The 24,803-nt window shown below is 31.5% G+C and overlaps 2 protein-coding genes across 2 annotated transcripts; both read left to right on the top strand.

Annotated features, from left to right (window-relative positions):
* Positions 1-510: 510 nt before the first annotated feature.
* Positions 511-2,024, top strand: LOC115888327. Its single transcript, XM_030908021.1, has 4 exons — positions 511-1,000; positions 1,058-1,253; positions 1,305-1,618; positions 1,674-2,024. Exons 1-4 carry the CDS (start codon positions 802-804, stop codon positions 1,892-1,894), a joined length of 930 nt encoding a protein of 309 aa, XP_030763881.1. The 5' UTR covers positions 511-801; the 3' UTR covers positions 1,895-2,024.
* An 8,289-nt stretch (positions 2,025-10,313) lies between these two features.
* Positions 10,314-24,591, top strand: LOC115888325 (protein NRDE2 homolog). Its single transcript, XM_030908012.1, has 12 exons — positions 10,314-11,192; positions 11,285-11,504; positions 11,556-11,772; positions 11,834-11,999; positions 15,440-15,602; positions 15,665-15,752; positions 16,858-16,979; positions 17,040-17,194; positions 19,425-20,113; positions 21,125-21,508; positions 21,570-21,763; positions 24,389-24,591. The coding sequence occupies exons 1-12, from the start codon at positions 10,801-10,803 to the stop codon at positions 24,509-24,511; spliced, it is 2,913 nt and encodes a 970-aa protein (XP_030763872.1). The 5' UTR covers positions 10,314-10,800; the 3' UTR covers positions 24,512-24,591.
* Positions 24,592-24,803: the final 212 nt, after the last annotated feature.

Raw genomic sequence — 24,803 nt, 5'->3', positions numbered from 1 at the left:
GTAGCTACGAAACAAAGCAGAATCGGTATGTTGATATAAAAAAATAAATTTAACTGTGTTACCGGTCAGCAAAACATAGACCACGTAGACTAAATCGACTAAATCAGAGAAAAGACAGAAAACACCGAAAAATGTTCAAGATTTTAAATCGAACACTTTATACGAGCCTGCTTGATCAGAGAACTTTTTGATCATATATAAATTCGAATGCGCACAATGGCGACATCTATTGCATTTGCCTAGAACTAAAGTAACCCGGCAAACTATTCATTTAGTCGAAATCCTGAAAATATGTAATAACTTTGGTTTAATTAATGCGAATACATTTGATTTATTTCTCTATTTTTTGTAGCTCATTATTGTTTAGGGTATTTTATAATGATCGTTTTATATTTTAATTATTTTAATTAAATGCGTTAAAATTTAGAACTATCAAAATATGACGTAATGAGATTTGTCCTCTCTGTCTTATTCCTAAGCACTCCCGAACTAAAGAAGGATAGGAACAAAAAACAAACGTCGCCTAATATTAAAAACATCTGATTAAAATTAGTAAATAACCAAGTGATCGGTGATTATTCAAATTATTTTTTTTAAGTTCCCAGTTCCGAATTTCCAAAAAAATCATTTAAACTTGAGAATGGATATGTTCAAGTCGTTTATTTTTACCTTTTGGGCGTCTTTGTGTGATATTTAAACGTGTCAAATCAATAAATTCAGTTCTGTCTAGTAGAATGATCTACTTATAAAGTTGCTGACCACTGGTCAATACTCGACAAAAACAGTTCTTGTTTTAAAAATATGGAACGCTCTAATAAAGGTGATCATTCAAGAAAGAGTGAATATGCAGATGGAGAAAAGCCTCTTAAGAAAGCTCGATATGTGTGGGAAGTTAAAGGAAAACATCACTTAAAACAGCCTTCGAATAATTCTGCTAATGCATCCACATCAAAGGAAAATACACAAAATGGTGTTAATTCTGAAGATAATCAAAAGCAGGGTTATAAAGATATATATATTTTATTATGATATAAGTAATAACTTTGAATTTCTATAGATTCCATTTCTTCATCTGTAACTCCAACAAAAAATTGTTGCTTAAAAACTTTTTTGGATAAAACGGAAGATATAATGGATAGAGACAGCTCGGATGAGGATGATTCTCAAAAGCTACCCTTAGAAAGTAGTCTTGAAAATGAAATACCTGTTACGCTAGTATCTGCCCAACCTAAAAATCAAGATTATTATCTAAGGTTTGAATGGTAGTATTATGACCCTCGTTTTTCTATATATTAAAATTCTAGAAAATGGCAAGCCAGGCAAATTGCAAGAGGATTTGTTGATAATACCATAAACAGCATGTTGGAAACTTGGGGTGAGCTTGTCCCAACTCGAATCGATACAACTGACTTTGTAGAAAATTGTGAAAATGATGGTCAGGTTGAAGATGATGCCATTTTAATGGCTATTCAATCACATGGGCTACAATCTGGGTGGAAGAGTAGCCCCATTAGTGAGCCAAACAGTTCTGTTAGCAACTCAACCACAAATTCTAATTGCAGTTCTAATTTTACCACTACAGTTTGTAGTAAAATTGGATCTGATTCCATTATATTAGGTATTTTAATCTACAGTTTAAAAATGTAATTGTTAAACATATTCTTCTCTTACAGAAAAAAATAGTAACATTCAGGAATCCACTTGTGATAATTATGAAAATATTCAAAAAGAACATGAAAATGAATCATCCGTAGCATCTACATCAAGCTCTATGAGTGTCGATACAGTTAGTTCTGTTTCAAATCCATATGATGAAGACATAGGTGATGAAATGAATTTTTTAAATGCTGCTGTGTCAGTAGCGATTCAGAAAAAAGGTCTAACCTATGGATAAATTTTTGTCAGAATTTATCACAAATATTATTTAAAAGTAGATTTTTCTTGCTTTGCTAATATCATAATTTCTGTCTTATCAGTAAATATCTGTATAACTTTTATCCAAACATATATTTTGTTGTATATAAGACCAAGTTCTATATTTTATATTTATTTTGGTATTACTTATGTCAAAAAACGTACTAAAATATTCTCCAAAAATTAGGCCTAAAGTAAACAAAATTAAAGTGTACTAAAAATGACTTAATTGTATAAAATAATCTAGTGTACTGTAGATCTATAATTTTACAACCTATGAATTAATATAAATGTTCTTTGGATATACTTTCTTTTCATAACTAAATGTATATTGTGTTCATGGAAAAATTTATACTAATTACACTCTAATAGTTTTATATACTACATATTTTTTTTTATTTTTATACTACCAAAGAATATTATACCTACTATTTAATATTCCTTGGTGTTATAATACTTATATATAGTTTCGTAATATGTTAAATAGTTGAATAAAGTTTTTTTTTATATTTATTTAGATTGTGGAATTTTGATGCATCTGTATTTTTCATATAAATGAATAAGACTAACAATTTGAATTTCAAATCTTAATTGAAAATTATAGTATTATACATATAAAAGAATATTATGTACGTACCTATACTTTTTCAGTAACTTTTTCACTTTAACTTAACTCATTTGCTTCTACAAGTGCACTAAAAAAATACTATTATTAACGGCCTTTCGGCCTTTGGCCTTTATCAAATTCCCTAATCAAATTTAGAAGATATCAGATATGATAAATAATTTGGGGGGAAAACCGAAAACCGATCCCTAAAATAATATTATATATGATTATGGAGTAATATGATTGATGAAAATATTTCCATTATTGGTTCTGTGGTCAGTACTAAACCATAGATAAAGAATATATATACTGATATAGATAGGCAACTAATAGTACATTGTCAAGATTAAGTTGCGCGCAGCGCCTCTGGTGTCCTTAGGAAAGAAGTATTACGAAACAAGCGGGAATTCAAATTAAACCATTTTAGTTACTTGTTTATTATTTATTTTTACAATGACTTCGGAAACTGGTGATGGCAGTATTAGAGGTCTCAAAAACTGTAAAGGTTAGAAAAAAGTTTACATAGGGAAAATTTTAGACAATTATATTTGTAATGAATTTTTTTTTGCTTATTTACGTTTTTTTTGGTTAATTTTTAAAACTAAAGATGTATTTTGAAGAACTTTTTGAAATAAAAAATTAAGCCTATATTAAAAAAAAATGTTATGCCTTAAAAGAGTTTTATATTTAAATTTTCATAGAAAAAAGTAGAGAGCTCGAAAACAAAGATATATAATTCCAAATAAAACGACAATGAATTACATAGAGGGATAATAGAAACATAATTGTTTAAGACTTTCATTTAAACTTTTTTCTGTTGCTTATATTGTTCAAGATCCTAATACAGTCATTACTAATTTCAGACACCATAGGACCATACGATAAAAAAAAAACAGCATCAGAGTTAGCTTAGAAATGGTGATCAGTGACATTTACCACATAACTTTACATACGATATGTTATTGATCTTCACTTCCAAGTCACCATGAGAGTGTTATTTTTTTAATTATACGGTACATGTCTTTATCGATGAAGTACTCAGGAAATGAACAAATAAAACACAGTATTTATAACATATAAATATTATACCAACACAATATCTGAAATATAACAAATTTAAAAAAGAAAAAATTAGAAATACTATGAACAAATATACAAAACTAGAAATATACAATAAAAACATGAAAATTTCCAAAAAACATCATATAACTTTTCATTTACATTTCATCCGTTAATCAAGATCCTTAGCAATAAAAAAGTGTGGTAGAATAGACTTTCGATTATTTGAAATATTGTGGGGTCAACCGAGTAGAAATAATCGAATTTTCAAACAATGCAGAGAGAAGTAACATTTATTAATTATTTAAATATTAAACTAGGCTTTATGGATCGTTTCAGATGACTTCATATAATCGAGAATCTACTGTATATGGTAATAATTAAAATATTTATATAGTTACAACAAAAAAGCAAATGTAACGAAGAAAGTGTCTAAGACGAAACATTAAGGCCTTTCGTTATATTTATCTTTTTAAAAAACTTCGAATGTTTTTCAAACTTTTTAGAGGCATGTATTTTTACTCTGTCTGTTGTTAAACCAACTTTTTGTTTTCCTTTAAGTATTGAATTAACATTTTTTAACCACACAAATAAGTGAAATTTTATCGTATAATTAATAATTAATTTTTGTAAATTATGTTTGTCGCAAATAAATATATCTTGTTTACACATATTATGTAATATGGCCTTTAATAACACTGTTATATTAGCCTTATGGCATATCTGCGGTAGTACATTTTGTAATGTAAAAATACATTTACGAAAAAAAAGATTAAAATTAGTTGAAGGTGCCAGCAAAGCGTTGGCAGAATATGCTCTACCCTCAATTACAAAATATTCTGCTTCACGCCTGTCACCTCCAACCAAGTCTTTTTTGCACTGATGGCACAATTTTATTTGTGCCATCACCTTTTTTGCCACGAATCCTGCAATGTATGTAAGTTTTCCTCTTTTCAGTAACGATTCATATTCCGGCTTATAGTCAGGAACTGAAATTTCTGGAAACTGTATGTTCTTTGTAGATGGTAAAGTTTTAGAAGATAGCATGTGCTTCAAGTCATCTAAAGCTTGTAAATTGTCATTTTCGCAATTAGCTGATTTTGAATGGCTTGTTAAAAAATTATTAATTATTAGCGACTTCAAAGAACTAATAAACGATCTCGCATTTGGATTGACATTTCTTACGCCATGGCTTCGGATCGACCCAAAAAGGTTTTCCAAGGGGTCTTGGTTGAGGTTCCGTAAGGATAAAAACTGAATCCCATCCTTATTTAATCGATTCCATAGGTATGAAATCCCTTGTAAAGAATGGATCCAGTTTTTTAAAGAAGGTGGTTCAATTTTCCTTGTTTTATTATTAAAAAAATGTATAGTTTTAAAAACGCGGATAGCCTCAGACCAAAACCGCTTATGCCCCGTTTTTGCAGCAACCGCACATTTCAAGTCCTTGCCATGTTTTATATTAACCCTAGATCCGTTGACGCTGTCAAATACCTTATCCATGAATAATATAAATTCCGCTGTACTTTCAGCTTCTCTTGGCAAGCTCAATGGACTGTTAGTGTAGTTTCTAATAGCCAAACTTCTCATTACAGCTGCAACATTACTGCTGAGGACCTGGGCAGCTACTGCAACTTTCATCTTTTTGGTGTTTTCAACATGATGTACTGTAAGTTTTTTGCATAGTTTATAATCGTCGTCTTCCTCAGATTCAATATTATATAACTGTGTTATGTGCTCCCATTTAGCAACTTCCTCCTTCTCTTTTCTCCACTTAAATTGTAAGTTATATTTAAAGAAATTATTCCTAATACATTTTAATAAATGAGGAGGATCATATAGAGGAATAATTTCTTGGCCCCCAATGCAAATTCCAAAAAATTTATTTTCTTCATTCTTTCGAGCAAAATATTCTGTTGTTTCAATGTATAATTTATTTATAGCTGCAACATTTGTAGTTGCTTGGTCACAAACAACGGTTTTTACTTTTAGGCCTAACTGTTGGCAGGCAATTATTATTTCTTTAATGGTCTTCACTAGCATGTCTGTTTTCATGCCACTTTCATTGAAGAAGTACGCTATTGGTTGCTTCCACTTCTTACATATCCCTCTGACCATAAATACCATTACTTTGTCAGCAATTACAGGTTTCCTACATTCTTCGGTTCCGTTATCTTGAAAACCCTCAATGATATCATTTTTTTTATTATATTGCAGTGATGGATCTAAAGCCATTTCATCAAATATAAGGCTGCAATATTTATCGCTATCCCTCATTGATTTGCATTTTGTAGAAAGGGATTCCATGATGACTGGATTGATTCCCACATTAAAAGGGATTTGCCCTAAAAGATTTGTAAGGGTTTTCCTGGATGGGACAGCAAACAGACTTCTAAGTATCCTATAGGCTTTTGGACTCTGTTTGAATAACGATAAAAAGAGTACCTTTTCGTCTAATGAATACCGCCTTCCTTTGGGTTTTACACTCTGACACCTTATCTGGGACATCAGAAAATCAAATGTTGGTTTGTTAATCTTTCTTCTTACATGATCTATTGAGCTGGACAAAGTTTCCAACTTTTTCACTTGAGTTTTGAGATCTGTACAATTTATATTCAGCTTTCTAGCAGTTGACCGAAGATTAGTAGCCATCTTGTATAGTGTTCTTGCCTTTGGGGTCAGTTGTGAAGATCGACTTACATTTGTATACGATAATAAACTTACACGTTTCTTTAAACCTGAAAATAAATAAAATTTGTTAGAATAAACAAAAAAATATCTAAAAAATGTGAAATATCTACTAAAAAATCATAATAACTGGTTAATATGTCTACATATACCGCTGACTTAGATTCAGGCACCAAAACCAAGAAATATATACCAACAATATACTAATACAGAGTAGTTACGAAATGAAATTACACACCTAACATTAAGTTGAATTTTGAAGAATTTGAAATCATATTAAGCATCTAATCTGTAAAAAGATTTTTATTACTATTCTTATTGATAAAAGGTTTTTTTCATTACTATTTTTATTGGACCACAATAGATCTCAAAAGGTCGCTGTGGATCAGACAGATAGACACCTCAAAGAATCTAACTATTCCTATTGACTCATATGAGACAATAACAATAGAGACATACATATGGGACACACTAACTTTTACTTGTTATTATTATGTTGTTATGTCTTATTTATTTTTTTATTATTTTACTTATTTATTGTTTTACACAGAAATTCTCTTAACTGTTTAATTATCACACACAGTTTAAACAATAACTTACTTGAAAGTTTAGCTGGAGTAGACACACTGATACGTCGACGTTTATGTTTAGGGGTGGACAACATTGTCACTGAGGCATCGTCACTTGACTTTGAAGTAGAAGGTACTGCCTCACAGAACAGATCAGATATTGATCTTTTGTGTTGTACAGTAACATGTTCCACAGCAATTTCACTACTTGCAGTTGAACAAACTAAAAAATAAATAAATATTAAAATTCTTGATATCAAATCACCATCATTAATAGGTTTTAAATAGGTATCAATTTTGTCACATCTTCTCACATTTGGATGGCTAACCCAGTTTATACTTAACCAAATGTCCGTGCCGTTTTAGTAAAAAATTGAAAAAAAAAATTAAAATGTGGTTGAAAGTGCTAAAAATCAAAACGTTCTATGGTTTTTTTTATTTTATTTTGTACCAAAAAATATATGGAAATTTGGAAAAATACAAAGGGATTAATAATTTCAGAGCAAACGATTTTTTTTAACTGGGACACCCTGTATATTATATCCTTGTTAGATGGAGAATAGCAAAATGATTTTTTGTATTTAGAGCATTTTAAAATTTTCAGCGTTTTTGCAAATATGTTTTTGTGCGTTTTTATTACATATGGCTCTTCCAATGGTAAAATACCAGGCAATAGTATATTGTTTTAGTAGGAGTAAAAATGACACATTTTTTTTTGGCATTGACGACATTACACGCTAGGCACAAAAAGTCATTTTTGCTCCGAATAAAACATGCTATTTTTTTCAAACGTCATAATAGTATATTGTTCAACGAGCATATAATGGTGGCTTTTATTCACGCGGATGAAGTTAATAAATTTTATATATTAAAAATTGAGATAATATTAATATAAGTTTGTATTTTTAACGTCAAAAAAATATTGAACGAGTATAACGAGTAAGTAACATGGAAACAAAACATTGAAATATCTTTAACTAGGTAGCTAACTAATTAAGCTTTAACTAATTAAATAATAAAATAAATTAAATCGAGAAAAGAAAATGTATCTATTTGGAAGAGAATTAAAATTAAATTGGATCGAGATATCTGTGGTAGCCTAGTATTCACTAGTGAATAATGAATATTATTATTATTTCATAAACTCATGTATAATAATCAAATTATAGAGAGTCGTGGATAAATAATTTTTTAAACAATTTTAAACGTTCCAAGTAATATAAAAAGCTTTAAAAGTAATTAAAAATTATTTATTAAAAGTAAATAATAATAAATAATAAATTATTTATTTAAAAGTAATAATTTAAAATTTTTTAAATACTTTCAATACAAAAAATGCTAATTTTTTAATTTCCCATCTAACAAAGGAATAATATAAAGGGTGCTCCATTTAAAAAACGAAGAAAAATTGTTTTATATATTAGAAAGTTTGGCATATAATTGTGAACACCCTGTACAGTTTAAGATTATGACATTTATAGGAAAGTAAGTACAGACAGCCCACGGTAAATATCTAATATAGCTTTGATTTCAGGATATTTCTTGTATTTTTGATAATTGCTTTATAGACAGTTGAAAAAGTTGAAGTTTTTTTATTATAAGAGCTACAGATGCCCGAGCTGGTAGCAAAATTTGGTGATTTAGAAGCCCTACAACACTTTTTTTTTAAATTCCAGCCACGAGGTTGGCTGTAACAATTTGCAAAAAGGTCCTAAACTTATTGTTAAAGGAAATAATGTGACTGAAAATATGTGAATTACCTTCTTTACTGGACAATATTGACACCAATGTATCTTCTTGTGACTTCGACATGGAAGGCATTTCTGCACTGGATTTTTCAGATCCTTCTTGTAGTACACCTTCAGTAATAGGACCAGAAGCTAAAAAAATAAAATGTATTAACATACTCAGTTGATACTTCTACCGTATGATCGAGAAAAAACGGCGTCCAGTTGGCTGGGAAATGAAGATCGCTGTCATTTTAAATGTAAATTTATATGGGAAATGTCATCGATCGTCATTTCCCAGCCAACTGGACGCCATTTTTTTTCGATCATACGGTATTAACTTTGTGAAATATTTCTGTACATGTTTAAGTTCCATAAGTACAAATTACAAAAGTAAAATTTTGAATAATACAAAGCATTCCATTTTAAACAGCATATAAAAAATATCTATGTGATGCCGTTTTTTCTCACAGCAAATTGAAATGATAGATGCATACATAGATATGTTTAAAAATGTGACTTATAGTAATGTCAAATATTGACACTAGTATCTATTAAATACTTTCAATACTAGTATCCCATACTTTGTATTCGTTACTGAGTACTCTATTGCTGAGGTATCAAAATTGACTATTATTAAGGGTGGCTGCAACGACGTCCCGTAATCCTGCTGTGAAAACATAACAGCTGGTTTTCATATATAAAAATCAGTTGTTTTCTTTTAACAGCAGGATTATGTGAGGTCGTTGCAGCCACCCTAAGAAGTATAGTGATTCAGGGTTATTAATTTAATAACCTTAGCATGTATCAAGAGTATTTGCAACACCACAGACCAGATACAAGTATTCCCTATTTGTATCGATATCAATAAATTCGTATGTCAGCCGCAGCATTCATTCTCTATACAAAAGCATTGAATATTAACAACTGTGTCAAAAGTATCTGATAGAAATTTTAATCGGTATCAGTTAGTAGAGATATTTCATGGTATTGAGTACTCAAGTATCAATTATTTTATTACTATTGACTTACCTGATTTGCTATTAATACTTCCAAGTGACAAGGATGGAACCGCATCCTTTCTTATCGTAGACTTGTATCGGCTACCAGGATAGCGTGCTTCTGCAGCAAAATGAACGTCACAAACCCGATATGATTTTCGAACTATATCAATTGGTTTGTTCTTCAAGTCCAATCGTCCAATTTTACTTAGCCACAAATCATAGAGCTACAAGCAAATAACTATTATATAACTGAAATTTGACATACTATAAAGTATACTTACCGATTGATCTTTAGGGAAAACATGCATTTGGGCATCTTTATTGTAATTTTTACAACTAGGAACACAACAATTAAACACCATAGTTAAAAAGTGTACAAAAACGAATACACAAAAAAACGAAACACAAAATAGAAATAACAGTGGCTCTGGAATAGAAATAACTTGGAACACAAATCGTAAAACACAGGAAAAAGCACAATAACGAACCAACGGCTGCTAATGGCGAACTGCAACTGGCGGCTTGCCATTGGCTTGCGCTGCCAGCTGAAGCCGATCGATAAAACGTTGTGCTATATTACGCATGCGCAACAAAATTTATGCAGCTTCAGCGCCTCTGGTGTCCTTAGGAACGACCTACGTTCTACAAACTGTCATCGCCATTGGAGTTTCCATGGCATGGTACTAAACATTAAAAAGTTAGGTTATGGGAATGTTGTTTTTTTTGGAGATTTTAAAATTGCACAAAAATATCAATCAGTTACTTATCTACTTTATCTCTTTTACACTTAAAGACTTCCCTATTTTGTTCTACACTTAGGAGACATTTTTAATTATGTTAATTTGTAATGCATTATATAGGTACTTTACAGCTGTTTCTCATTCACAGAATCAACAGCACTTTATGATTTTAATCTAATCGGAAGATACAGTCAAATTGATGATATAGAAACTAAATAGATAAAACTAGACAGTTATATTTAATGGCAAATGGTAACAACTTTATAGTTTGTATCCTTTGTACTCAATTGCAACATTTTGCGCAAATGCATATAACTTGTGAAAACTTGTTTGTCCTAATCTAATCAGCTCTTATCAACCACAAGATATCTATAAATACTGTTAAGAAACAAATAAAGATCAGAAACAACTTGTCCCTGTGATAGGCAAGTAATATACAGAAGCAGTGCAAAATTACATTAACTGTAAAACCATTTTTGCATTGGTATAATAATGTCATTGTTTCCTGCTTACTCTGATGAAGCTCAAAAGTTAGAAAACGTACCCATTGAAAAGCCGTCTTGGTTAGAAAATTCGAGCTTTAATGCTGAATTAACCGTTATAAATAAACCTTCTGATGGAAAGCGAGATGTTACTGGAAGTTCAGGGAATTCCCATGATAAAGAACTTCGACCAAAAAGAAAAGTCTCCAAAAAGAAAAAGACTAAACTTGAGGCAAGTGTACCTGAATCTAGTCAGGAAAAAGATGAAGATTTTTATGTAGATTTAAAAGGTTCCAAAGAATTTTTAAGTGTTAATACCATATCAAGACCTGCAGTATCTAAATATCGTGTGAAATATTATTTAACAAGCAACAATAGGATTACGAAAAAGAAATTTAAAAGGTTAGTAAATGAGAAATTAATTAGTATTTAAAAAAAATTAAAATTACGTTATCATTAATATTTGGTACAAAAAAAACACTTAACTTTTTCAGGTATTATAAAAGATTAGAGAGAATAGAAAAAAAGGATGAGAATAAAGAAGAAAAAATAACAAAGGAGAATATTAGTCAGGCACCCATCAGTATTCGTGATGAGAACTTCACAGGATTTGATCAAGAAGAGGACCTATCAAAACAGACTGCATTTTACAATAAGACTCTCACTGAAAACCCGCATGATGTTAAATTGTGGCTAGAGTATGTTGAATTTCAGGTAATTTATTTTTGCTCCTCTGGTACTATTTAACTACTTATTTGCTTATAGGATTCAGTATATCAGTTTGAGAAATCATACCGGAAAGGCAGTATAGCTAAGGCACAGAGAGTCCTAGCTGAGAGAAAAATTGCAATTTTAGAAAAAGCTTTAACTCATAATTTAGGGTCCGAGGAATTGTTAAGAGAAAGACTAAAGGTTGCTGTAAGTGCCTTTCCTTCTGATGAACTACAGGCCCAGTTGAAAAAATTAGTTGATAAAGAACAGGGTAAGAATTTCTAGGAATCTAGCAATCAGGTAGATATGAAAATGTTTTTTTTTTATTTTAGATAACATTATTTTATGGCAAGGATACATTGAAGCTACTCAGTGTTCCATGTCACATTGCAACACGCCTGCAGTGATAGATTTATACTCTAGATGTTTACAAACTTTACATAAATTGAGAAGAGCTACTATTTCTGAGAAGTACCTTTCAGAAGAAAGCATATTAAGGTTATTAATGTCTTTTATTGTAATTATATAATAACTATCTAATATACCTCTTGCTTTTAACTTCACAAACTGAAGTACTATTATAGATATTGATTATCTGCAATGTATTTTAATGATTTGCTTAACCAACAAGAAAAGGGCAAAATTTCTAAATGTTTGCAAAAACTTTTTCTAGCATTAATTTGTTATTTTCTACTATTCTTTAAATATAGGTATAATAATAAATGTGAGAATAAAAAAGTTAGTTACTTTAGGAGTTTCTTAATAATTGACCAACTTACTGTTTATAACATACATTATACCGGGCGCGTCTCAAAAGTGGCGCACCCCTATAACTTTTTTAATTTTTCAGGTAAAAAAATATTTGGTATGTTTGTATATGACAGAAATTAGGACTGATTGACATTGAAATGGCACCCTCGGTATATTTTTACTTTATTCCATAGAAAATGGCATTCTGAGTAGAATGACATATTATTATCATATATGTCAACTTTTGACATTTTCCCTTAAAACAAAATTTTATTTTAAAGTTCAATCTAGAGTGCCATGGTTGTGTTAAAAACACTAATTTTTATGAAGAAGCCTTGAAAAAATAGATCTGATTGTCTTCCCAAATCGTATTTAATCATATCTAAATTTTTTCAAACAGAACAAGGGTGGCTCATTAGCAAAAAGTATTTTTTAAGAATAATTTGGTACCACACACTTGGTTTCGAGCCAAATTGTTGTGATGAACCGCCGTGTAACAGTTTCAAATAAATCATACGTGAAAATGCCAAAAATTGACATACGATATGTCATTCTATTCAGAGTTTCATTTTCTATCGAATAAAGTAAAAAAATACCGAGGGTGTCATTTAAAAATCAAAAGTTGCAGTCATTTCCGGTGAAACAGGAAGTTGTCAAAACCAACTGAATATGTCAATCTATCTCAATTTACATCATATACCAACTTAGCAAATCTCGTTTATTTGAAAAAAATAAAAAAGTTATTAGAGATGAGCCACACTTTTCAGACGCACCCGGTATATTTACATTTTTACTTAATATTGAGAAATTAGTTTTTATTTTTATATTTTTATCCTGGCAACAATCACACGCAAGTAACCATTTTTACAAGTTCTTTCTAAGATTCACAGTAATATCACTATAATAAATTTAGCAAAAAATAATATAAAATATACATAGAAAAGCGGGCACCAAACTCGGAAAAAGGTCAAATTTCTCAAGAGATAAGTCAAACAGAACAAACTATTATTTATATGTCAAAGATATATTAAAATATTCTCTGAAAATTAGGTCTAAATCACAGACTAAGTTAGTCTGAGCCTAAATTAAACAAAATTATAGATTTTTGTGCAAGCAGGTCACTTTATCTGCGTGGTCTGTATTTTAATGCATGCGACAGAGATAAATATAAATGACCCATGGTACAAAGAAAACAAGGTATGATCGATAGCGGCTCCAATTTCGTTAAGTTTGCGCATACCATCTGTGATGTCATACGCCATACAAAAAAATATCCATATTGTTCAATTGCCACTAATAAAAAAAGACCTAAAATAGGGAAAAATTAGGACATAACCCCAAAAGTTATGTTTTGACATCGAGCTTGACATTTGAAAAATTATTTTCACATTTTGACACAATCAAATTTCACAGATGACACAATCTGTTTGACAATTTGAAATTGGCGCGCAGAGCTTGCCGACCAATAGTGCCGTTTATCACCTGTGACGTAGTGACCAACCTGCGCAATATCATACCTTGTATTCTTTGTATCATGTAAATGACCGGTTGACGGACAGAAAGACAAAATAAACAATGACATACAGTGTCGCCGGTTTTTGCGGTTGTAGGAAAATGTGCGTAGAAAAAAATAATGAATTATGAAAAATAAAGTTTCAACCCTAGATTTTTCATAAACGCCTACTTGTGCGGTTTTAAACTTTGATGCAGAATCCGGCAATACCGAACAGAAGAAATGTATCAACACAACTTTTATCTCTTTTTAATACGTTTGGTTTTCCATTGCTGCCTACATCACTGTCTTACACGTTAAAATCCAGACCGCAGTTTCAACGACCAGATCGGTATAAACAGGCGGCTGTCCGTTAGTATTATCGTGACCCTTGCATAAAAATATCATTTAGGCTGCTCTATTATCTTTATTCTTTTTGATATGGAGAATTACCGCTTATACATATATTGTACTTTTATAGTTAAACTAGCGTGTACCCGCGACTTCGTTCGCGTCGAATTGCAATCATTTGTAATGGTAATGATAAAGCAAAGCAAGAATTTCCATTAACATACAAACTGGATAAAATTTCTCACATTTATGTCAGCATGAGAAAAAACAATATGGCGGTATTATTATATACCTTGGTAATATTTGAGGGGTAGTTTCATCTCGTTGGAATTTGACTTTCGAAAAATCCGTTTGCCAAAAATAAGCTTTTTACGTCAAGCAGTTTAAGCAGAATCGTGGTTAAGAAATTACCCAACTTTTTGGAACACCCTGTATGATTTTTTAAAAAATTTCAAAATATGTAAAAAACAAAATAAATTATGCGTGTCCAAGCGTGTTCCCGAAAGACTAACCGTTTTTTAAATAACAAATGTTGTAATAGTTGAGGGACGTTTTCACCCTCTTGGAATTTGAGATTCGACCTCTACACCACAGTCAATCCGTTTGCCAAAAATCAGCTTTAAACGTCAAGCAGTTTAAGCAGAATCGTGATTACTCATACTCAATGGTCATATTTTATGAAACACCCTGTATAAATTTTTAAAAAGTATTAAAATATGTAAAACAACAAAATAAAATATACGTGTTTAAGAGTTTTTTCCGAAAAACTCATCGGATTTTAAATAAAAATTAGTCTAATATTTGAGGGTCGGTTCCGCCCCCTTAGAATTCGAGTTTCGAAAAATCCCTTCTTATCGAACCTCTACAACCTAAAATCAATCCGTTTTCCAAAAATCAGCTTTTTACGTCAAGCGCTTTAAGCAGGATCGTGATTAATCAATGACCAGATTTTTCGAAACACCCTGCATACATTTTTAAAAAATCCTAAAATATGTAAAAAAACAAAATAAAATATACGTGTTTAAGCGTTTTTTCGGAAACTTGACCGTTTTTTAAATAAAAAATATTGTAATATTTGAGGGGTGGTTTCACCCCCTTGGAACTGGAATTTCGAAAAATCCCTTCTTATCGAACCTCTACACCCTAGAATCAACCTGTATGCCAAAATTGAGCTTCTTAAGTTGAGTGGTTTGAGCAGGATCGTGATTAATCAGTGAGTCAGTCACTTAAGGATTTTATATATCAGTATAGATTATTTAGTGTTTTTATTTTATATCTTTAATTTTGTATTTTTTGTCTTTAAAGTTTCAAAGTTCCAACCTTTATTCTTATATTATTGTTTTAGAATGCTGTATCAGTGTGGTTTATTTCTAAAGCAAGCAGGTCTGTTTGAACAACTGTGGACGTTATTAAAAATGTATCTAGATTTAAATTTGAGTCCCACAGATAGTAATAGATTCAACATAGGTAAAGCTTTTGATGAAAAGGAACTTCTTGAACTAGAAGAGGTAACTTTTATTTTGTTAATGATGTATTTCCGTGTGAGTGATATTTATTTAATTATTTTTAGGTGGTTTTAAGCTCACAGCTACCGCATCACGAATTGTGGCTGAGGACTGAAAAATTAAGGGAATCTTGTCATTGGCTACCTGTCACAGGTAATAATAACATATAGGAGGTACAAATTGAAAACCGTTGCACGTCATCGAGCACGTGCGTACATTTTAGACAGCATTGTTGCCAGATTGTAATAGGAAAGAGAAATATTTTTGAAAAATGTACAATATCTAAGATCTATTAAAAATTCTAAAATAAACTTTAAATTGTTAACAGTTTTAAATAGTTGCCAGGCAATGCCGGAAAAAAAATATTTTTAAACAAAACGTTTTTTTATTGTTTAAAACAATTTTTAGATTAGTTTTTACCAAACATCTTTATTTTTATGTTTTACTTATTTTTTTTACCGAACATCTTTATTTTTATGTTTTACTTATTTCTCGAAACGCCTTTAAGGGTAACAACGAATAAAAAAATATTTTAGAAAACAAAAATAAATTAATTCAACAATAATAAATTAAATATATATACAGTTATTATTTACATCAACAAAACTCGCTCCCTTAACAGCAGTTAAGAGACATAAAGAACCAGTACTACCGCTTTCCCGTTCAAAATATTCTAATAAGGTTGCGATGAGTTTTTTACGGATATTAAGCTATCTTGTACACTTCTGTATCTTGTACACATTAAAAGAGGTTCTAAAAAGAACAATGTTCGACTGCAAGGTCTGCTAGTAAACATTTTCAAGCTTAAAGTATCCCAACACTATTTATTTAAACCAAAAACTCGTAAAATACAATACTGAAGTGTCAAAACAAATGACAATGTCAGGAAATAAATAAATAAATGCCTAACCTCACCTAACTTGGCATTTTTTACAGCAGAGCTACCACCTAAATCCCCAGCGGAAAATTTAAATTCCAGTTAGTCAGCACGGCGACGAATATGTCCATCGTTGGCAACAATGAATTTAAAGATCGCTGTCTCGATTACGTAACTAAAAGTTTAATTGATATGAAATATATATAATTTTGGCCCACATTCTAAAATGACAAAAAACTCAGCAGGCAATAACTAATTGTCTCTGTCAATATGTCCTTTGCTTGATAGACTATAGTTTGTGTAATAATATATTAATAATTTTGATTTCATACAACGCGTCATAGAATATATTTCTAAATTAAGTCATTCTTTTCTCTTTAGATGAGGAATGTGTTGATCCACAAAGAATAGTTTTCAATGAAGATGTCGCTGAATTAATTCATCCCATAACTATGCCAGAGAATATTTTTAAACTCGTTGCGACAATTTTAACTTTGCTGAAGGTACTACAAATCACAAAATAGAGATCAAAAACTCCAATTTAAATTTAATTTGTTTTGTAGGTACCTCTTATACCTTGCAGACATGCTACTATGCAAGATTTAGGCTTGGATTATGTGCCTTGGAGCTTAGACTCTATTGAATGTTTGCTTCCTGTGTTTTTAAAGTTGTACCCAGTAAACACACTACATGACAACCTTTTAAAGGATATTAATAGGTAATAATATGTTACAAATATTCTAACAACGGCGGCTGGGTTCACAGGTTATTGGTTCTTTATACAGGTGGACCATCGAAAACGTTCCGCAAGACATAACGGCTAAGGTATTCTTTTTTTCAAAAAATCCAAAAACACGTCAATTTTTGTTTGTGAGGGGGACAACTTTTGCTCCAAAAATGATTCAACCCTCTAAGCGGGTTCAAATGGGAAGGGGGGTCAAGTGGTGCCGCAATGAAAAGGGCTTTCTATTCTCTATATTTCCCCGCCTCGTTTTGAAAATCGGTCGAGTTATTGAGAAAATATGAAGGATTGAAATTTGAAAAGTTTATTTAAACATTTTTCAGAGTAAATGATAAGGATAAATTTCTTCGGCCAATTTGAGTTTTTTTCTTATTTTTTCTAGATGTTTACGCACTTTTTCACTTGCCACTTGCCACAAGGTTGAACGATCAGGTGCGGTAGTTGCTAGTTGCTAGATAGTTGTTCTGTGACTTGTGCGTTGAAGTTTTTCTCAATATCGTTAAAATGACCTACAATAGAACTTCCAAAAATACCAGCCCACACGTCCAATTTCTGAAGGTTTTGTGTGTGTACATCGTGAAAAACCCTGGGGTTGTCCTCAGCCCAGTACCGACAGTTGTGCCGATTAACTACACCGTTCAAAAAGAAAGTACACTCATCCGAAAAATACACATTAAATAGGAAATTATTATCATTCGCCACTCGTTCCCTCATAGTTTCACAAAATTGCAGGTGACGATCAAAATCGTCTTCGTTGAGTTCTTGTACCAACTGAATTTTGTACGGGTGGAACTTGTGTTTTTTTAATATCCTTTGGACACTTGTACGATTCACGCCGGTCTCATTGGCTAAGTTTCTTGTACTCAGCGTACTATCCATGGCAACTTGGCCCAATACGAATACCTCCATAGCTTCATTTACTACAGGATTTTCCCTCTGCCTCTTTCATAACGGAACCAGTTTCGCGAAATTTTGCTACTAACTCGCGAACAATTTTGCCATAATGGTGTTTGTCAGGATGGCGTTCATTGAATATCTGCGCAACCCGATTGCCACATTCAATATTTTTAAAATAAAGTCCGATTATTTCCACTTTTTCTGCAAGTAAGTACACCATAATTGTTATAAAGTTTAACGATATTGAGAAGAACTTCAACACATAAGTCACAGAACAGCTATCTAGCAACTACCGCGCCTGATCGTTCAACCTTGTGGCAAGTGAAAAAATGGGTAAACATCTAGAAATAATAAGAAAAAACAGCAAATTGGTCGAAGGAATTTATCCTTATCATTTACTCTGATAAATGTTTAAATAAACTTTTCAAATTTCAATCCTTCATATTTTCTCAATGACTCGACCGATTTTCAAAAACGAAGCCGGAAAGTATAGAGAATAGAAAGCCCTTTTCATTGCGGTACCACTTGACCCCCCTTCCCATTTGAAAAAAAATGGGGGATGACACCCCCGCTTAGAGGGTTGAAGATATTGCAATCATTTTTGGGGCAAAATGTGTCCCCCTCACAAACAAAATTGACGCGTTTTTGAATTTTCTGAAAAAAAAAATTGCCCTGGCCGTTATGCCTTGCGGAACGTTTTCGATGGGCCACCCTGTATAGTCATAATCATAATATTAAAAAAAATATATAATTATTCAGATAATATAAACAAGATTACAGTTGGGGGTTGGAACCTTTTGTGTTACAGCAGCAAAATAAAACACTAATTCACAACTATACACCAAAACACGACTTTTCTTTTGCACTGGACGTGCGTCTCGCTAGCCACACACCACACACTTATTATTTCGAGTCAAATTGTTATGAACCGCATGTTACAATTTAACAATTACTACCATATGCGAATATGTCAAAAGTTGACATATGATATGTCATTCCATTCAGAGTATCATTTTCTATCGAAAAAAGTAAAAAAAATACCGTGGGTGTCATTTAAAAATCAAAAGTTGTAGTCATTTCCATACTAACATACCAAAAATCTCGTTTTCTTATCTGAAAAAATAAAAAGTTATAGGGGTGAGCCATTTTCGAGACGCACCCGGTATAAAGTAAACTTTGGTATGAAATAATCGCAAAATTATCCCTACTGTCTGCGTTAGTGTGTATTGGAAATATTTTTTCTAGAATATATTTTTAAAAATTCTGATATTTTTTTGAACATCAGATATTTATTAAAAATGCTTTTTAGATATGCAGTTGGACCCCAGTACCTGAAAGTTCTTCCCGGACAGGAGGAATACTTAAACTTCATACTTACCCTCATGGAAAACTGCACAGACAGCTTAAACGGTCTAGACCAGATATCCGTAAGAATATGGTGGTTCAGGTTTCAGCGACTACTAATCGTTCTCCAGAAACGAGGCCACTTCAAAATGTCCGACCAACTTAAAAAGCGAATCAAAAGTAGCATAAAAAACTTGCTGAAAAAGGAGCAACATCGCAACAACGAACTTTACTACGTTGAATACGCCTTAATTGAAAAAGAATTTGGTAACGTTGATCAATGTATTAAGATTCTACAAACAGCCTTACAGATGAATAAAAACCAGAAAATAGTTACTGAAAAGTGGGAACAGTGTCAGGTGAATCAGTGCTATCTTTACCGATCTCTAATAGAATGTATAATAGACCTGGATGATATAGAATCTGATAGTACTAAAGGGAAAGTAATAAAATTATTAGTAAACTTGGTATTACAAAGAAAAGTTGATAACGTTACTACTGGGATCTTGATGGAAACTGAAACAAAGTTTAGATTGATTACTGATGAGATCTTGCAAGGAAATATAAGAACGCTTACAGCTGTAGATCATTTCTTGCCAGATTTTCTAACTGACTGGATTATATGTTATGGATGGTTCATATATTTTTATCGAGGTTAGTACAATATATTTCTGTGTTATTTTTTATTTTAACTTTTGCCAAAGAGAGAAATGTATTTATTCTAAGAGACCAGAATAAAGTCGGGAATTTACAGTCTTTGAGTCCGCTAAGAATATTACTTACAGTATTGTATGGAAATGAATTGAATCTACAACTAGAAGAAGTTTTTTTTTATAATTTAAGGAGTCTTCAATATGGGGATCAATTTTTAGAACATATGTGTGTATAAAAATAATTATTAACTAAAATTTATACAGGGTCGCTGAAAAAGGTGTATTATTGGATAAAATGTACGGGGTACTGCAAAAATTAAATACAAAAGTTTTAGGGTTTTGATAGCGATAAGCATTTTAGACCTGTGTAGGCAAATTTGAAGACTTAAAATGAAAACTGGGTTAAGTGCCAAAGCTCGCGACGCGTTGGAACTACTTTAAAAACTGCTTCAAAGATGTCTCGCGTATCAAGTCTCGCGCATGATCTAATAGAATCAGTGCTAAATGAAAAGGAGACACAACCCCACAATCTTTTTAAATTATTTATTTAAAAAATAATTTTTATTAAGTAATGGGGCAACATGTAACAAAAATTATTTTTTAAAATATATAATTTAAAAAGATTGTGAGGTTTGTGTCTCCTTCCCCTCGCTACAGGATTTCCATTTATTATGAACTCACACTGGCTTAAAGTAAGTTTATTTACATACATTAGTATTTAGTTTAGCTCAGTTATCTATATGTCTATTGTTGCCACTTTATCAAACTTTATATTGTGTTAACGTTTCAATCAGACTCTTAATTTGCTTGTTTATAATGGAAGGTATAAAAAACATTGATTCTCAAAATTTTAGTTTTGGCACTTAGCCCGTTTTCGTTTCAAGTTTTCAAAATATCACTGACAAATTGGTCTCCGTTGGATCAACGCAGTGATGTTTAACTTTTTTATTTTGTACATTTTCTTTTATTGGTACATACCAGAATTTTTTTTCATAAAATTTATATGTTACAGGTTTACTTCAGTGCGGTACTCTATTGGAAACCATTTTAGAAAAATTTGAATCCAAGGGGAACAACTTGATCTATCAAGAGGAAGTCGTTTACGAATTCTACTGTTCAATATTATTCAAGCATTGTATAGATAACCCCGGCAGTGGAACTTTCAAAATATTGGACGATGTTCTTTTCCGAGCTATAGAAACATATCCCAATAATCTTTATATGTTGTCTATATTAGCCAAAGAACAAAGCATGGTGAAAAACTTAGGCACGTCGTGGTGGAAAGTAGAGAAGATATTGCTTAAATCTGAAAGAGCTATTACAACCATTTTTAGCGTGTTGATTTTCAGTTTAGTAAAACTGGAAATTGAAAACGATACCCATGACACTGTAACAGGTTTGTTAATTATTTATAGTAAATATGATTTGAAAAATAACAATCGTCCTCTTATTTTTAGGCAACCATATATCTCTTTCAAGCTTCCATAACAAAATATTATCGTTATTCAAGAAAATTACTAAGCAGAATATGTGCGCCAGAAGATGCGGTTTAATATGGAGACTATATTTAAATTTCGTGTATAGCTACTTTAACTCTACAGAATGCAGCAAAGTGTATTATATTGCAGTAGAGGAATGTCCTTGGCTGAAGGTAAAGTTTATTTAGCAAAAGAATACCAATGCGGTTTTTATGGCATTTATCTAAACAAGGAAAGTTTTGTTGAATGTACGAATGATTGTATATTTTTTTATGGCAATAGTCGCTAAAAACTTCTACTTTTGCCGGTGATGCAAATTTGTATTCAAGTAAAGAGTTAAGAAATTTGTCTTTAGTAGCTTTTTATAATAAGAATATGGTCGAAAACAAACGGAGTCAAATTACCTTGGAATTGACAATCATTGCCATTTATAATATAATTTTACATATAAAATGTTATCTATCTTCATTTCTAAGGTAATTTGACGCCCCTTTTTGAAGTGAAACTTCTTTACGCACGATAGGAGTAAAAATTCATAGCCGTGACACGATGCGACCTTGACACGACACGGCCTTGACATACTAGCTAGCGAAAGAAAAAAGTGGTAAGTCAGTGAGTGAGGAAGTTGAGATGTCTTTGAAGCGTCGTAACTTGTAGCTAGGCAGCTGAAACTCGGAAAATGGATATTTTGACGATCGTGCACTATCAAACCCTATCATCAATGAATCAAATAAAAAAATCGTCGGATTTAAATGAAATTTGGTATGTCGATAGATTGGACCAAGGCCAACTTGACCGTGTATGACACGTGTCACTGTAACTAGTGATGGGATCACTCGAGTGAAAAATACTCGGTCATTATTCATATCCTCGGTATGTCTCGAGTATTTTTGTCAATCCTCAAGGATTACTCGGCACGCAACTAACATCGGGTGTAGCGTACCGTCACCGTCCTCGCTGCTCGAGACTATACACCGGCGATTTTACGATTTATGCTCGTAACATCGCTCGCAATAATAGTCGGTTTTCAGAGTAGTAACCTGCATTTTTGAACAGAAATACATTACATATACTTATTTTTATTTTGTTTTGTTTAGATGGGATAGATTAATTATAATATTTATTTAAATTATAAAGATTTTTTCTCCATACTTTATATTTTAAGATTTATAGTTTTTTAACCATTGATATATAATAATAAAATGTTTTTTCTGTGTAATAATTTAGTAGTTTTCGTAGTTTAGTAGTTTTTGACTTTCAAAATTCCATTTGACAAAACCACAGTTGTTTATTTGGGTTAAGGCTTTGGAGATTTTGCTTTATTTGCATTTTCAATTTACGTATTTTCTTGTAAAAAAACCTTTGCTTGTAGTTGTACGTTGGGAGACTATATTCTGATGAAAGTATAATCGAAATTTATTGTGATGGAACGTAGATATAAAGTGAATGATTTGCGGAATATGCCAACAAGAACAATAACAATATTGCTGTATATTTTATTTCATTTTTTTTTTCAAACAGTTTTTAAAGCGACAGCTGACTCGTTGTAAACCTTAAGCTCAGCCTTAAGTAAAATTTTATTAGTTAATATTTTTCTATTATGAGGGTTCACAAGAGAAAGAGGTTGAAAATCCGAAACAATCATCATTAACAATTTTTTTTCGATTATTAGTTAAGCTCTGCCCAAACAATACAGTTGGAAAATTCAATTTCAAAACTGGATATTATGTCGCACAAAAACTTAAAATATGCACAATAACACAATACTACAATTTGTTAGGTACTACAGTTTATTCTCGGTGAAAGTACGCTATTAAAAAGTAAAACAAAATATATTTTTTATCTAAATGAGCGACCGCCGATAAATAAACAATAAATAACGAGCCCTTTTTTAAAAGCCGCACGTATTTCCTAGAATTACTTGGTTTCATTTGGCCTGAAACTGTGCTGAAAGGTTGCCAGATTAGCCTCAAAGTCGGAGTTAAAGAAACAAAATCAACACAATTTAAAGCAAAACCTATGAAAATTTTATTTCCCACCTGAAATTATACACGCACATATTAAAAATTATTAAAAAAGTGTTTAAAATAATTACTATTTATTTTTATTACAATATTATTTAAGTCATTCAAGTACATGACAACAGTGTGTTAAAAACAGCAAGCAAAATCACTCACACCCAGCGGCGAGTATTATTCAGGTTTCGATCGAGATATTATAGAGAGAAAATTTTATGACCGAGGATTCCTCGGATGATCATCCGATTATTGGAATCCTCGAAGATTGAATTCATCCGATTTTTCCCAACACTACCGTACCAGTTAGTTTTGACGTAAGAAACGTCAAAAGTTGATGTCCGATCGCGATCAAATTTGGTGGGTAGGCTATGTGAGCGACGGTGCACACGGTCCCACCCTGCAAAGTTGGATACTGCGTTTCGTTTACATCTTCATCAGGGCGGGACTAACGATTTGATATAAAAATGTGGATCGATTTCGGTATAACTGGGGACGGGCTACAGGATGACGCCCTCGGCGTTTCGAACCGATGCCTCTAAATCGACGAAATCATCAGGATTTTTCTGAATTATGGGTCGATTGGAACCAACTATATAGGCACGTGAATATAGGTACCCGTTTGCAGACAGACAGACAAACGGAAGTAAGAAGTTTCACTTCAAATATGCGTACATAGTGCATACACAATTTTTTTTTTCTAATATACGCTATTTTGATTAAGGACTTGTTGTCTCACGATGCACTGGTAATCTCATAGTATCATTGACGAATATTTTTTAGGCTTTATATATGGACGCAGCTATTTACATACCAGCCGAATTAGCTAAAATTCAAGATCTGATTATTGAAAAAGGTTTGAGATTACATGTCACTCCTGAGGAACTGGAAGAACTTAGAACTTAATTTATTCGTAATTACTGTTATATTTATGTACGTACATATGATTTTATTTTATAAATTTGTTATTAATAAAGGTCTGAATATGAAACACGTTTTCTTATTATACATCTTTATTTACTTTCTAACATCACTATTTCTGACTTAAAAGACAAAAAAAAATATATATATTATATATAATGAAAAAAAAAAATGAATAACAGCCAAACATTTAAAATTATTCATTACTATGTTACAACATGGGTTAAACAAAAACAAGTAATTAAATACAGATATTTTTTCAATATTTTAAAAATGG

This window comes from Sitophilus oryzae, unplaced genomic scaffold (assembly GCF_002938485.1).
Source record: "Sitophilus oryzae breed Bouriz unplaced genomic scaffold, Soryzae_2.0 scaffold_732_pilon_pilon, whole genome shotgun sequence".
Taxonomy (NCBI): domain Eukaryota; kingdom Metazoa; phylum Arthropoda; class Insecta; order Coleoptera; family Curculionidae; genus Sitophilus; species Sitophilus oryzae.
This window is presented reverse-complemented; position numbering and strand designations above follow the sequence as displayed.

Bases quoted from the DNA above. Each gene is read 5' to 3' on its own strand.
- LOC115888327 (XM_030908021.1), top strand. From the start codon at position 802: ATGGAACGCTCTAATAAAGGTGATCATTCAAGAAAGAGTGAATATGCA. The intron at 1,254-1,304 runs GTTTGAATGGTA...TTAAAATTCTAG, and splicing joins AATCAAGATTATTATCTAAG to AAAATGGCAAGCCAGGCAAA. The intron at 1,619-1,673 runs GTATTTTAATCT...CTTCTCTTACAG, and splicing joins ATCTGATTCCATTATATTAG to AAAAAAATAGTAACATTCAG.
- LOC115888325 (XM_030908012.1), top strand. From the start codon at position 10,801: ATGTCATTGTTTCCTGCTTACTCTGATGAAGCTCAAAAGTTAGAAAAC. The intron at 12,000-15,439 runs GTTATTAATGTC...TTATTGTTTTAG, and splicing joins TCAGAAGAAAGCATATTAAG to AATGCTGTATCAGTGTGGTT. The intron at 21,509-21,569 runs GTTTGTTAATTA...TCTTATTTTTAG, and splicing joins TACCCATGACACTGTAACAG to GCAACCATATATCTCTTTCA.